The following is a 16,086-nucleotide window of genomic DNA, read 5'->3' on the forward strand; positions in this document are numbered from 1 at the left end:
GTATATGCCTACGTCGGGTCATGTTACGATTAAAGTAATGGGTAAAGATGGAAAAATAACTAAGTGTTTAATTATTAGAAAACATTTTGAACGTTTAATGTTTTGTGTAGAGATAGAAATGTATTGCGATTGAAGTTTTGTAGAAGAGAAATGGGATAGTTTTGTTATTTTGGCAAAATGATTGCTTTTGGCTTGGTTGGTAATAAATTAAACTGGTTTTTTGAATTGCAAGAGGAAAAAAAGAAGGGAGATGCATTTTGATTAAATTGTTGTACTTTTCGTTTTTGAGGTTTGATTGGTTGCATTGGTTTAATATTTAATAGACCAGGAATTTAAAGGAATTATTTTGCGTGTTTTTTTTAAAAAAAACTGGAATGAGATACAATATGATTTAGTTAGCGAGAAAAAATCCAGTTAGGATGTGATGTTACATAAACGAAAAAATTAATTTACAGGTTGGGAACGTCACATTTTGCTGCAAGGGATTTTTGGAAAAAAGAAGAATGCAAAAGGATGCGGGCAACAAAGACGGATTTGTTTTCAAGAACGTAATATTTCTGTTTGAAAAAGTACAGAAAAAAGAAAAAAAATTGAAACAATTAAGTTATGAATATGGATGTATTTTATGGCACTTACATTATTTTTTTACTTGTAAAGAAGAATGCATTACTCAGGAAATGCATTAAATAATCGATTTAAAAATAAAAAATTGAAAAATTATCGATTTGATAAACAGTAATTGAAAAATATTCTGATAAGTTTTGCAGATTTTCTGAGGTATAAATTTAGGAGATTACAACATTGTTCTTTTTTTCACAATTTAAAAAAATATGCCAAATACTTAAAAAAAAAACCTTTATCAAAAAACCAGTTTTTTTTCAAATAAATTTCAAGCAAGCATCACTTTGGAAAAAATAAATGGTGAGGAAGGAAAGGATATTTTTAAAGGAACGTTCAAAATGTTTTCAAAAATAAATATATTCCATTTTAAATGCAATGGATAAAAAAATGTTATTTTAAAATAAAAGAAGGAGAAGAGTGACTTATCTTTGGATTGTAAGGGTTTTTTTTAGGAAAAAATTACTAATGGATTTGTCTACATTGGAAAATGGTGGAATAGAAAAAAAATTAGACTTCTTAAGGTAAGGGAACCCGACGAAAATTAATTTTAAAAATGTTTTTAAAAAAATGCCAATTGAATTAAATGTGAAAAAAATAATTTACGGCAAAAGCAGGAAAGTAAGTTTGTGAGAATTGATTAGAAATGTAATATGTTAGCAACATTTTCAAGGTAGTCTAATGCCACACTCAACGAAAATTGTTGAAGTACTGCCAATAGTCTCTCGGACATCTCCTTAGCTTGTTTAGAAGGTCGTGGATTTAGGCTACCTGTTAATGCTTGTGCAAGTCTCATTTCTTGAAAACTTTGCTCCTTCTTCAAAGTTTTCAAAAAAGAGTAGAAATTTGGATGATGTTTCCCAATTGTATGACTGAAGGAGTTGTGCCATCCCTCTATGGCATTGTTTGTTTTAGCACCTCCTTCCAAGCAGGTTGAGTAGCAGTTCCACCACTCCACATGGAAACGTGGCTTCCTCCTGCGACCCGATCTGCTTAGATGCCCAATCCATGTGTCCTCAAAGTAATTTAACATGGGTGCCAATTTTTCTTCATTTTCGACATAATATTCTGATTCAGAAATTGCAGTGTAGTACTCGTCTACACTTTCAGGAGGTACAAAACAAAGTGCTGTTAATTTCTTTAATTCAACTTGTAGTTTGCTATCTGAGCAGTAATCTGAAACCAGGGATGTTTTTTGTAATTTACGCCAATATGCCTGGGAAAAATGAAAAAAACATCCCTGAATTTGGGTATCCACGTACATTTTGTTGATCACATTGATTATAGTCAATTCGAAATCTATAATGATTTTCCTAGGACTTTTCCCGGATGTTTTCTCTTTAATCACTGACAAAAATTCAGTGTAGGTTGCAGATTGCTTATCTGGTAGCAAACTATACACTAAAGGAACTACATTTTTGTTAATCTGTGCATGAATGCTGTAAATTTGGGTGAAAGGATGGGGCGTACATTTAAACGTCCCATCCATCATCCAAATTTCAGTATTCTCTAACTTAAAAAGGTTGCGGGGAGTGCTAAATATTAGAATACGTTTAAGAGGGTTTTGGTTGTCATAGAGTAAGAAAGGTTCATTAGAGAAAGATAGAGTAAGTTCATGAGGAATATTTATGTCTGCAAAAGCTTGAGGGGTAATTGTGTGAGTGTTACTAGCCTGCTTTTTACGTTGAATAATTCTACGCAAATTGGGTATATTAGGCATATTACAAGCAATATGACCAGGGACATGCTGTGCAACCTGTCTTAAAATTCTACCAGGAGTTTCATTGGAGGTGGATGCAATATCTTTCATTTCGTTTATTTTTTCACGTATTTCTATCTCCATTGCAGAGGCAGAGTGGTTATGTTCAGTTGTTTTTATTATGTTGTCACCAACAGTAACCGCTCTGCCGCTGCAACGGGAAGAATAATATTGCACACACCTCCAATGTCTCCTTGGTTCACTTATCCTTTCATTACAATATATATATCCACATTGTGTGAGAAGTCTGTTTCCTTTCCTGGATTTAATGTAAGATGCTGTGGCCTGGCTTGACATTATCTGTTGAAAAAATGAAAAGGGAAAAAAAAATTACTATGTTTTTCTATGTCTTTGTTTTATCTTTTAGAAATGTATAATTATTTTCTTATTTACACAAGTTTATGGAGTTAGAATAGTAAGTGGTACCCCTACACTATCCAGCACTTACCCTACTGATGCACTTTCTTAAAGTTAGAATAGTAAGTGGCTCCCCTACACTATCCAGCTCTTACCCTACTGATGCACCTTCCTGGAGTTAGGATAGTAAGTGGCACTCCTACACGATCATGCACGTACCCTAATGATGCACTTTCATGGAGTTAGAATAGTAAGTGGCACCCCTACACTATCCAGCACTTACCCTACTGATGCACTTTCTTAAAGTTAGAATAGTAAGTGGCTCCCCTACACTATCCAGCTCTTACCCTACTGATGCACCTTCCTGGAGTTAGGATAGTAAGTGGCACTCCTACACGATCATGCACTTACCCTAATGATGCACTTTACTGGAGTTAGAATAGTAAGTTGCTCCCCTACACTATCCAGCACTTACCCTAATGATGCACTTTCCTGGAGTTAGAATAGTAAGTGGCACTTCTACACTATCCAGCACTTACCCTAATGATGCACTTTCCTGGAGTTAGAATAGTAAGTGGCACTTACACACTATCCAGCACTTACCCTAATGATGCTCTTTCCTGGAGTTAGAATAGTAAGTGGCACCCCTACACTATCCAGCACTTACCATACTGATGCACTTTCCTGGAGTTAGAATACTAAGTGGCACCCCTACACTATCCAGCACTTACCCTAATGATGCACTTTACTGGAGTTAGAATAGTAAGTGGCACCCCTACACTACCCAGCACTTACCCTACTGATGCACTTTCCTGGAGTTAGAATAGTAAGTTGCACCTCTACACTATCCAGCACTTACCTTACTGATAATCCTAGTTTTTTTATATGTTTTTGTTTGGCTTTCTTTGTCGACTGGTATTCCCAGTTTTTGTTCTTGATTGGAGGGCTTCAGAAGATAAATTTGAGTATCTAAAATGTATTCAAAACATTTCATGAAAATCTGATTTCTATTGTTTGTGATCTAGTGATAACTGACAAGTTTTAAATGATAAATAATTGTTATCTTCAAAACATCACATACTTTATTAGTGGTGCATTTTTATTGTGTAGGAATTCTAATTAATTTTCCAAATTAAACTCTTGCTTTCTCTAGAATTGCATTGTTTTGAAATTGCTTTAGTTATTGTTTATTCTAAACCGTCCCACATTTTTTCAACAGCTGCACTTTGTAGATGTTGGATTTGAATTTGAAAATTCTACATCATGTCACACTTTCTGTACTGTTGCATTTTCAAGTAGTAAGATCAATATTTAATTCCGTTTTTTCGGTGATAATTTCCTTTATTATTTATACTTTTATTAAATATAAAAAATATTTACCTTCTTAAAATCTAGACGATTGTATTTCGAAAATGAATGGTTTTTTTCTTAAACCAAGTTGGTTTTTCTGTGAGAAAAGAATAATTTAAAGGTATGGATTATTACATCGGAAGGCGTGTAAACTATTTACTCATGTGTTTTGGTAAATAGGAAAAAAAGTACCTTATTTTAAATCGTGGTGAGTAGTGTTGCTCTTTAGAAAAAAAGCTTTATTTTGAAAAGCTGGTTTATTCGTCTCACTTGGTTGAAGAACTGTTTCTAAAAGAAATAAATATTATTTGTTGTTTAAAAAAATTTATAGTATTTTTCTGAATAGAATACTTTATTTTTAAAAAATTACAACGTTTTAATATTAGTAACGTTTATATATTTTTGGGATTATTTAGAGTTATTTGTAAATATATTCAGGTATTTCCTTAGTTAAAGGTTAATGTATTATTTTTTGTATTTAAAAAAGAAATATTTCTAACTTATTGCTGCTCAAATGCTATAATCAAACATTTCTTTACTTCGTTTTCTTAAGTTACTTGAATGTCATGGAAAAAATGCTTCAAAGTTGGCTACGGCTGATATCAGGTTGAAGAGGTCAGAGAGTCAGCTTTTGATGTCTGGACACTCTGGGAGTTGATAATCAACTGACTTAAAAATGGTGTCTTGCTCGTATTTATAACTTTTAGTCAGTAGCATCATTATTTCTTAAATTTACACCGTTAGTTTTCTAATTTTATTTTCATTCATACAATGTGAAAACGTATAATTTAAAATGTTGTGTTTTGAAGTGATGTTTTGACAGTTTCGTTCCGTTTTGGCATCCATTTTGAAAGTATTGTTGATATTTAATGTCATGGAAATGGTAGATGGACTTCATTTTAAACTACAGTGCTTAAAATGGCGGTTCTCTGTATGTAAAATGTTTCTGTTTTAGAAAAATGTTTGTTTTTCATTTATTTAATAATCGTTTCCACGTTGTTTTGAAAAGTAAATCGTTCTCTCGGTGAAATATGTGAATTTTCATAAATACGAGTACTAATTTTGTTACTCGAGTATTAATTTTGTTACTCGAGTATTAATTTTAAAATCTCTGTGATTTCGGGGCATTTCCGTGCAGTTTATCACCACATTTTAATACACTTCCTCACCCAAAAACCCCTAATTTCCCTGCATCCCGTGGCAGGATTTATTTTACTTAAAAAAAAATATATATTATTTATTTATATAATTTATTAAATAATGCGTTGTAAAGGTATGCATTTTTAAGAAATTCGGGGCTTTTCCGTGCAGTTTATCACCACATTTTAATACACTTCCCCACCCAAAAACCCCTAATTTCCCTGCATCCCGTGCCAGATTTTATATTAAAAAAAATATATATTATTTAATAGCGTTGTAAAGGTATGCGTGTTAAAGGATTTTGTTGTAATGATACTTTTTCATTAATAACTCTATATTGCGTTGTAATAGTATTCGTTGTAAAATATTGCGTTGTAATATCTTCTACGTTGTAAAAGCATGCGTTGTAATAGCATGCGTTGTAACGTCATACATCCTGTCAGTCACATCAAACACAAGAAACAGAACAGGCAGCACGCCAGTAGAAGCGCAATTCCAATAGAAGCCCATGTTAGATGTGCAGGACATCTAACCTGGGCTTCTATTGGAATTTTATAGCGCATATTAGCAAGCCCATTATCGCCGTTTCAGCAGCAGTTTCCTGCTGCTAAAACAGCGATAATTGTAACAAGCTTCTTGCTAATATGCCCCTAAGTACCTTTTGTGAAGGTTTTCTTTGGTCAAAACACTCTATGGTTCAAAGATCTTTCAGCTTTAAAAGCAACAGCTTTTTAAAATTGACTCCTCCAGCTTAAGAAGCTGGTCCAAATCAATTGTGGAGTATGTCGAAAAATCTAGCTCTGCACCTCATATTGTAATATTATCTTCAGCACAGAGGTCTAAGTCAGGAGGAAGAACAAAGGATTCCTTTGTTCCACTGTCAGGCAGTAGAAAGTGTCCTGCAAGGATTACCCTTGTGGCACAGATTTTCTAACTGAACTCTTGGCAGAGGGGCATGCTACCCTGCCCTGAAACCACTACAGTAATGCATAGACTGTATGGTTTTGACATCATCGAGTGAAGTAGGTAGCAGCGTGTTTGAATGTAAGACCAAAAAAACATTAATCTTGGATGTAATTATAACAAAGTAAAAGTAGTGGCAATAGATCAACGCATTGATTTGTATCTGTTTCAGGTATCAATGAACAGACACCACACTGTACACCCTGTGAGCGCTCAGGAATATAATCTAAATTATTTGATTTTATGGTGTAAATTAGATATTAGACTGTCAAACAGCATCTTAATAGCACATCTCTGTTAAATTAAAACAGAAAATGAGATCAGTAGCAAGTTCTATTTTGGTCTCATGGTTTGCATCAGTCTGTTTTGCACACCCCACCCACTCTCACTCCTGCTGTTTCAATAATGCCTGTATTCTCCCTTTCTCAATACTTAAGCCTTGGCAGTGGATTTCATACAGATTGAACCAGCTTGTATTTTTACGCAACTACTCTATCAAGGTATAGTGTAAAATAAAATGGCATCAGCTCATCACATTATCCATCGTTTGTAGTTTAGCAGACACTAGGTTGTCCATAGTTTGAAGTGAATGGTCGGGAAGTTAGTTACCAGACTTGGAACTGAGGGTCATATTTAAAAAAAAAAAATGTTTTATTGGCACTTATAAAGACATCAATCACATTATAACAACACGATCATCAATCTGAGGGTCATATTTAAAAAGAGATTGTGCCACCAGACCGTCACTTTTACCAACGTTCCGGTGGCGCAAAGCCCTGCTCCATATTTACAAAGTGGTGTTAAGCCACTTTGCCTAGCTTAACGCCGCTTTGTAAATTTGGTACCCTGTCATGCAGATATCTGCGTGAAAAGGGCATTCAATGGATGTTGCTGTGGAAGTTCCACCTCAACACTCGTTGCTTTTTGACACTTCCCCAGACTTACAAGAAGGTGTTCATCTTTGGCAGCGTGAAAAACTAGTGCCATTCAAAAGCAGGCGTTAGATTGGCGCAGTGAGGAGAAATACTTTAATTTCTCCTCGTTTTTGCTCTTTCTAATCACCTTTAAAGATTGTTTATGTGCAATAATGTGTTCCTTCCTGCACATAAACAATCATTCCCTACAACACAGACACCCTTGCACCATAGTGCAAGGGTTGCTTTGCTGGCACTAGGTAGCTTTTTTAGCGGTAGTGCAAGGGAAAATACAGGGGTGTGCCTTGTTCTTGTACATACAGTGCATCCCACATTTTTTAAATGATGCAGCGCGTCACTGCAAAATTTAATCTAATATTTCTGATTTGTTTTGCTTTTTAGATAACTGTTATATAATGTTTGAGTGATATAGAACACATTTCTACTTTTTATGACCTTAATTTCTATAGTGCATTCTTTATTCTTTACAATTAAATTGATACTTTTTGCCAGCCCTTCCTTTCTAAAAGCCCCTGTGTTCTGCCCACGATATTAAAGTCTGAGACCAGGGAACCTCAAGGAGATCTTTGGTTATCCTTTGTGGAGCCTTTTTGTAATGATATTGTGTTATCTCTTCTGAATATATTGTAATGTAGTATAAAAATGTGGAATAAAATGAGATAAATTACTGATTTTATCCGATTTTTCCAGGGAGTCGTGGGGGATATGAAGTTGATGAAGGCTACACTTTGCTTAGGATTTCACTTCAGTGCATGATTCAGCAAGCCCAGAACCAGTGTCTGAATGTTAAGCACATCTTTTAAACACATTTTTCCATTAAATGTTATTCTTAACAAAGCTGAGAGTTTTGCTATGTCACCATACTTTTTGTTACTAGTTTTACCTTCACATTCTTTAACCTACTTTGATTTTAATATTGTAATGCATTCCTTGTTACTTGTTTTCCCTCTGCTTCTTTGTGTGTTGCATAACTGTTTTTGGATTTGACTTTTGTTTTTCTGTTCATATACATTTCCCCACTGCTTGTGGTAAAAATCGATCTTCTTAGAAATAAATAAAAAATCGAGTGTACATAAAGGTCTGCAGTCACCCCCGCACTTTTAGGGTAATCTCTTAGAATTCTTTGGTAGCTTTCTCAAAATAGTTTAATTCAATAAGATACATGAATAAATCATAAAGTTCTTTTCATCTCTCTACTGAGCATAACATGATTTAAGAATCCATATTGACAAGCCAATCACAGACCCTGAGTACCTATGTATTTGGATGCAATAAAAGAATTGTGAGAACTGATAGTGTATTCCCAAGTGCCCCGTCTCCATCCACGATTGAGTCAGCCTCCTTATGTGCTCCTGATCCTGGCAGATGAATATGGGTCATGTCGGCTATGTCAGTGGAGGCGGCCATATAGTGGTTACTGAAACATAATGGCTGGGCTGTTTACTTACATTGCAGCGGCCCTGTTTGTGTTTTTCTTTAATCACAAAAGACCTGAAGGCAAGCTGAACTCACTATGCTGCACATTACCTATCCTGCAGCCTTGCAAAACCTTTGGTAAGGGAGAATACCCTTGCATAAAAAAACTATTGATGTTATGCTCAACACAGCTTTTCTTTAAACAGCTCTACGTATAGATAAGAGAACAGGAGCCTCCCTGGGTCTGGAGGCAGCTAGAGGCAGCCCGGGCCCAACTGGCAGGCATAGGCACTAATAGAATGGTATATGCTGCGCTTAGGCTCTGACATCAATTCCATGTGGGGGGTGACCGCTCTGGCCGTTTCCTAGCTAACCGGCTCTGTATTCGAAGCCAAGAGTCAGGTGTCTGGAAAATCACAGATGCCGAAGGATAGGAATGGTCAGATGACCCTGGTATTCTAGAACCTTTCCAAGACCATTACTAGACCCCCAGTAAGGCACAGGATCTCCACCCGGAAGCAACTCCAAGGTACCTAAAGTAGGCCGCTACTACCACCCTGACAGCAGCTCAGGCGTATGTGCTGGACCGACCGGTTTGAATTGAGGAGGTCATCTATTATCTCCCGCCAAAAGCTATCCAAATCACCAGGCCCAAGTGGCTTTCCGGCCTCCTTTTATAGAGCCTTCTGTCAAAGCTTAGCGCCCCTCCTCACCAGTCTATTTAACACGATTGGAGGCTCAGTTTCACTAGCCCCCTCCATGCTCCAGGCAGCAATAATGGTAATCCCTAAGCTCAGGGAGGATAAAACCCAGTGCTCTTCATACCATCCCATTTCCCTCCTAAACACAGATCTTAAACTCTTCACAGCATCCGTGCTGTCCGGCTCAATCCCTTACTCCCGGGTCTTATAGATCCAGACCAGGCGGAATTCATACCCCAAAGGCAGTGTAGCGATAACACCAGTTTATGTATTCTACACTTTATCGATAAATCCCAGAGGTACGATCAGGAGAGAATGCTTCTAGCCGTCGATGCAGAGATAGCATTCAAAATAGTCCACTGGCCCTATCTTGCGGCAACCTTGGCTCACTTTGGCATGGGAGATCGCTTTTAAAAGTGGATCCTTAGTAGCTATACCCAGCCCAGGCAGTGATCCACGTCAATGGATGCTCCTCCGCCCCACTCCTCATTGGCAGGGGAACTTGACACTCCTGTTGTTCGCCATCTACATAGAACCTGTGACTCATAAAGTTCACCCCAATCCACAGATAAAGAAAATTCATTTGGGAGGAGAACAGCATTTTATAAGCCTATGCACTAATGACGTCATAGTGTCCCTAGAGGAGCCTTCAACCTCCCTGCCCGGGAACTGGAAGCATTTGGCTTAGCGTCGGGTTTTAAGATAAACATACATAAATCACAGGCCCTCAGCCTCACCCTTTTCCCACATACCGTGGAAGCCTTGTGTTGAGCAATGCCTATCCAGTGGGCCCCTGAAATCCATTCCATATCTTGGCCTCCTACTCACCCCTACCATTGCCGATACTGCAGCCCTCAATTACCAGACCCTGACCCATCAGATTAAGCCAGACATGCACAGCTGGCAGTTCTATTCTCTATCCTGGCTAGGTAGAATCTCAGCAATTAAAATGGAGGCTTTCCCCAAGATTCTGTTCCTCTTTCAGGTACTCCCTGTTCTGCCGCCTTCCGGAACACTGTGCTCCCTCCAACAGGAGACAAATAAATTTGTGTGGGCGGACAGGTGCCTGCGTCTCCATAGAGAACTTGGCTACAGACCCTCTGCTGAGGATAGCCTAGGTTTCCCGGACTCCAGCGCTATCAATCTACCAAGCTCAGGGTCTTCATGGAATGGTCGTTGGAGAATCGGAAAAGCGCTGGTTATTTATGGATAGGTGTTAGACCTGGAATCTTTTGGCGTGCTTCCCCTGTTTTTTTTTTGCTTTCTGACCTCTCGGTTTTGACTCCGTTTCTACTGCTTTAGTGTCTCTGTGCACTTTTTCACTGCTGTTCTGTGTTTAATTGCAAGTGCTCCTGTTGTAAATTGCATTATGGATTGGTGTTTCCATGATTGGCATGTTTGATTTACTGGTAAGTCCCTAGTGCAGTGCACTGCGAGTGCCAGGGCCTGTAAATCAAATGCTACTAGTGAGCCTGCAGCGCTGAGTGTGCCACCCATAGAAGTAGCCCTGTAAATGTAACTCAGACCTACCATTACAGAGTCTACGTGCAGTTTGTAAACTGCCATGTCGACTTGGCAAGTGCACCCACTTGCCAGACCCTAATTTTCCCTTTTCTTTCATGTAAGTCACCCCTAAGGTATGCCCAAGGTACCCCCCCCCCCTCGCCCCGGAAGAGAGTTGTGTATGGTAAAGGTGGGACATGTATTGGTGTGTGTGACATGTCCTGGTGGTGAATTACAGTGTATTTCGTTTTTCACCACTGCAAGGCCATCTGTCCCGTAGGAAAGAATGGGAGTTTTACTTATACCATCTTATAAGCATAACTTCCCATTGGAACAAGATTCGGAAATGGAGTTTAGTAGGCCTGGACTCAGAATGTAAAATGCATCTTTTAGTAAAGATGATTGTTATGTTCTGTGTTTGAAAATACCACTTTCAGAAAGTAGGTATTTTCTTGCTTAGCCATCCTGTGTGCCTCTGCTGGGTTTGTGGATTGACTGTCTGGCTTTGGAGTGACAGGGGCTGGGGATCTGCATTCTCTTCGGACAGCCAACGGGGAGGTCAAGGTGCGTCCTGCCTTTCCAGGCTGGGGGCACCACTTGTAAGTTTCACTACACACCGTCTTCTTCCAAACAGCAGTCTGGGCCGACCAATGCCAGCTCCCGCTAACTGGCCCCTGTTGCTTACACCATGACCTGCCAGCACCGCAACAAGCACCGCCTCACTCCGCATCATAGTCCTGGACTCACCAACACGGCTGGATGACCGTCACAAGGCCTCTGCCTGTACAGCGCCATGAGGGCACCACACTCTGCACTGCTTCAAATCGCAATCGCAACGGTTGCCACGACCAGCTCACACCAACATGGCGGCCGCAATGCAAAAATGTACTGTTTACGAGTCTGTCAACCACCCCTGACCGGCGTGGTCAGACGGAACTGTTAGATTCTATTGTTTTCAGTATCGCGGTGCCCCAGATGGAGCTACCAACTGTGTTTTAGAGATATTTCTTCAATTTTAAAGGATATCTTCCAAAGTATATATGTTTAAGTACTGTATGTTGGATTCTTATCGTTTTTGTCTTGTTTTGGATATATAAAGATATTGGATATTTTTCTAAACTGGTTGGTGTCCTTTTGTAGTGTTTTCACTGTATTACTGTTGGTTATGTGCAAATGCTTTACACACTGCCTCTTAGATAAGCCCGATTGCTTGTGCCAAGTTACCAAGGGGGTGAGTAGGGGTTATTTTAGGAGTGTAACTCCCTTACCCTGAGCAGGAAGAAGGGTCCCTACTTGGACAAAGATTCCTACCTCTGCCACCTAGAGATTCCCATGTCTAACAATAGGGAACTGGCTGGACAGGCCTTATGGAGCGTCCCATTCCTCCCTAAACAGGCAAGACCCAACACCCTATTACTAGGGCATCGCTGGCAGTGTGGGACGGATTAGCGACACAGAGGGGCTTAATGTCCTTTCCCTCACCTCTAACACCCATAATTAAAAACCCGGACTTTAACCCAGACTTACAGGATCTGGCATTTCTGGTATGGAACCAGACAGGCTGCAGGTCAGTGGGCCACCTGTTCGATGCAGAGGTCCCCTCCCTTTCGAGGTCCTCAATACAGTATTTGCACTTCCATAATCGGAGTGATGACATTATACGCAGATCCACCACTGGGTGATGCACCCCTCTGTTCGCATCAGAGCTGAGGGGCAACTTACTCCCTTTGAGCACTGGCTCCTAACTAAGACAACTGACAAACGTATGGTCTCAGAACTGTATCAACTGATAGATTCAACTACGGAGATCCCCAAATCAAAGAGTCAGCTACACTATGAGACTGAGATAGGTAGGCAACTAACGGTAAAGTTGTGGGGAGATATCTATAATCGAGCACAGCACAGCACACCTCCCATAACATTGTCAGTATGGAAACTGCCACAAAAATCCTCACCTATTGGCATGCTGCTACATATCCTGTGGGACTGCCTGAAAATACAGGAATACTGGGCGCAGCTAATTACAGATATCGATACCCATTTCGACACAGAACTTCCCAGATTCCCAGCTCACATAGTTCTAGGCCTCCCCAATCCTCTCACTTTTCCTCTTAGGTCACGCCGGGCAAACATCTTATCTCACTGGGGCACACACTTAGGTTTGTTGCACTATCTTTGGCACATAATAGGGATGGAAAGCATTACTCTCTCCTTATCCAACCAAAGTGCATAATTTTCCAAACTGTGGGGGCCCTTTCAAACCCACTGGTTCACTTGTCCCAAATACCTACGGCACTTGTGACTGGCCAAGGCCTGTGAGGCCCATGCCGCCCCTACTTAGAGGTAGCGACGTAAGAAAGCCCCCACATGAGGTAGCCCAAAGATCTTCTGCCCCCTTCTTTTCTTCTCCTTTTCCTTCCTTTAGCAGTCACCAGGTCTGGGGATGAGGGGGGGGGGGGGGGGGTGAGGTTTGATATACTGCAATGCATACTGCCCTTGAGAGATGGGTCCTAAAGCGCTGATGTAACTCTGCTTTTTCTTACCTTTTATTGTTTCTGATAAAGCCAATAAAGAGATTTAAACCATAAATAGCTCTGCCATTAGAAAACTCCTGGTTACTCCATTTGTTATTGCAATTATGCTATCTAATTCTGTGTTTATATGATTTTGTTCAGAAAAAAACTATTTTTAAATTGCTCTTCATACAAAGTCCTTTCTTATTAATTAAATACACCAGTCATTTTTAGTGTTCAGGTGAAACTTCTTGCACCTGAATTCCCTTCGGACATTGCAATGAACACCAGTAAATGTCGGACTAAAGAAAACTTTTGTCTCAATATTAGGAGTTGAAGCAGTCAGTCAGGATGTCAATAAATACAGTTCCAGTACATTTGCAGAGTGTTGGGAGAGGTCAAGCAGAGTTTATGGAAATGTAGAAAGTAATCAAAGACAATGACCTAGAAATAACCTCAAACATTGATTGAGCCAGAACCCTTAGGACGGTTTTGTTTCCATACAATCTGAGCCAGTTAAGTCAGGGAACTAGTTCACGTGTAAACAAATGCATTTCAGTTGAGCTCAGTTCCTGCATCTCTAAAATGCAAGGATTTTAGGACACATTTCTTTCATTTTGCCACAACTTAACTTGTTTTTTATTTTGTATTCAAGATATAATGTATAAACTGGGAACAGTTTTCCCCCTATCATTTAATATACCTGCTCTGTGCTGTAAATTGGAGATTATTTCCTGCTGATGTATGCATACACTGATAATCTTCATTCTTTAAAACTTTAGAAACTGTTCCTAAAGATTGGCCGATGAATTTAGCAAGCTGGAAAGCAGCGGTAAATGACCATGACCACATGATGACGAGCTGGAAGAGAACAATGGTAAGTATACCCTTTGGAGAGATGGAGAAGTTCGAGTTAAAACCAACACATACACATTTTACTGAATGGCTTTACAAAAATGTGATATATCTTAACTATGATATTCAAAACAGTTTGTCCCACCTTCCGTCTACTGCTTTTCTGTAATCTTAATGATTTCCTCCATATTCCTTACATTTCACCATTTCTATCCCTGCACACCTCCTCCTTCTATAAAGTAAACGTCCTCCAGGTTTGAGTGCCAGTAGTTCTTCACACATATTTCCCCTGTGATGGCTAACTTCTAAAGGTCTGTAGTCTAATGCTTGCCGTCAACACCTGCAAACCTCTCAGACAAGAATCCCTCTATGTTCACTATAAATTTCCATTTATAATGTGGTGAATTTATTTCGCATTACTACTCTTTACCTTACGAGGTCCCCTAGGGGTCCTTGATTAGCCCAACATTTTGTAATGTCTATGTTACTCCATTGGCCAAACTAATAATATCTTTCAGTTTTTCACTGACATCCTATGCAGATGACGCATAAATTGTCTTCTCTCTAGCCACTGAATACACGGGAATTGGGGCAAGATTCTGTGACTGCATGCAGGCAGTCAGTGTATGGATGTCCAGAAACTGCCTGAAACTTAATTCAGGAAAGACTGAAGTTTTGCTCTTTGGTGCCCAGTCTTCCCATTGGTCCCCAGCGGGGTGGCCTTCAGATTTATATAAACAACAAGAATCCACCCCAAAAAAAGGGACATGTTCACACTGTGGTGTGGAGCACTTAGTGTTCTTTAAAATACCCCTCACACACCAAAAGGACCCTTGGTGTCATGCTTCATCATTGGGTCTTCGCACCCCTCTACGGGATGCGGCATGCTACGACCTATGACTACGCGGAAGCACTTATAGTGGTAACTATGTATGGTGCATGTGAGGGTATTTTATAGTGCAATGAGTGAGTGGTGGGATGAGTGAGATTAAAAAGTGCCTGGCTCATGGGACTCTAGAAAAAAACTTTAATTCGGTCCCCGGGCTGGTACTAATAAAAGAAGTGAAGTGCGAGGTAATTTGTCGTAATTCTGGACAGAACCTCATGTGTGCGTTGACATGTTTCGGAGGCTGAGCTCCTTCTTCAGGACAGGGTGCACAACTTCCCCACCTTACTCACGTATTTCAATGTAAAAACAGTGATATGTATTTACAAAAGTGAAAAATATATATATATGTGCCTGCAGTATAGGTTACAATGTACCTACAGCGGTATATCTCAGAAAAATGCCATTTGCATTGTCTGGGAAAAGAGAGGGAAAAACAATGGTAAACCTCAGGGAAACACTTTAAAAAAAATATATATTTTTTTATTAGTTTTAAAAAGGCAATAACAATAAGAGCGTATCAGGTGCTATGCAATCAGGTACATACAATTATCATATCATTGAAAAATCAGGATAGTAACGACATAAGACACAGGACACTGAGACTCAACACTACTAGACAATCAGGATTATGAAATTAACGGGGTTAGCCCTCTCAAAGGGTGCTGCCCCTCGGTCCAGCCGCTCACAAAATCCATGAACAGGATACATTACAGTCCTTGTAGGTAGAAGATACCCAAATCAAACTAATGACGCTCGCATTATCACCATAATACTGAGAAAGGGGTCAGGATAATTAAGAAAATAAGAAAAGAAAATAAACAAAAACGCAAAGCGCACAACACCCCACCCCCCACCCTGCACCCCTGCATGTAGCTTACGCCAAACCCCAACTAGCAGTGTGCCTGTCGCCCCATCTAAACTATAATAACCCATAATAGGAAATGGAGGAGGGCCTTTGTACCGGCTACCGGCCTCTCCCCGCCCACTAACTCTGAGCCTCCCCCTAAGTAAGGATATTTAACGGTTACACAATCGAGCTAAGATCGGGGGATTCATTACTCTCCTACATCGCCTCCCGGTATCAACA

The 16,086-nt window shown here is 39.5% G+C and overlaps 1 protein-coding gene across 1 annotated transcript in view; it reads left to right on the forward strand.

The window, feature by feature from the left end:
• SEMA4D (semaphorin 4D) overlaps positions 1–16,086 on the forward strand; it is a 923,316-nt gene that overhangs the window by 876,624 nt on the left and 30,606 nt on the right. Inside the window, exon 21 of the mRNA XM_078675637.1 lies at positions 14,038–14,132. Within this exon, the coding sequence (XP_078531763.1) occupies positions 14,038–14,132 (95 nt within the window). The remainder of the gene's footprint in view (positions 1–14,037; positions 14,133–16,086) is intronic.

This window comes from Lissotriton helveticus, chromosome 2_1, assembly GCF_964261635.1.
Source record: "Lissotriton helveticus chromosome 2_1, aLisHel1.1, whole genome shotgun sequence".
Taxonomy (NCBI): Eukaryota; Metazoa; Chordata; class Amphibia; order Caudata; family Salamandridae; genus Lissotriton; species Lissotriton helveticus.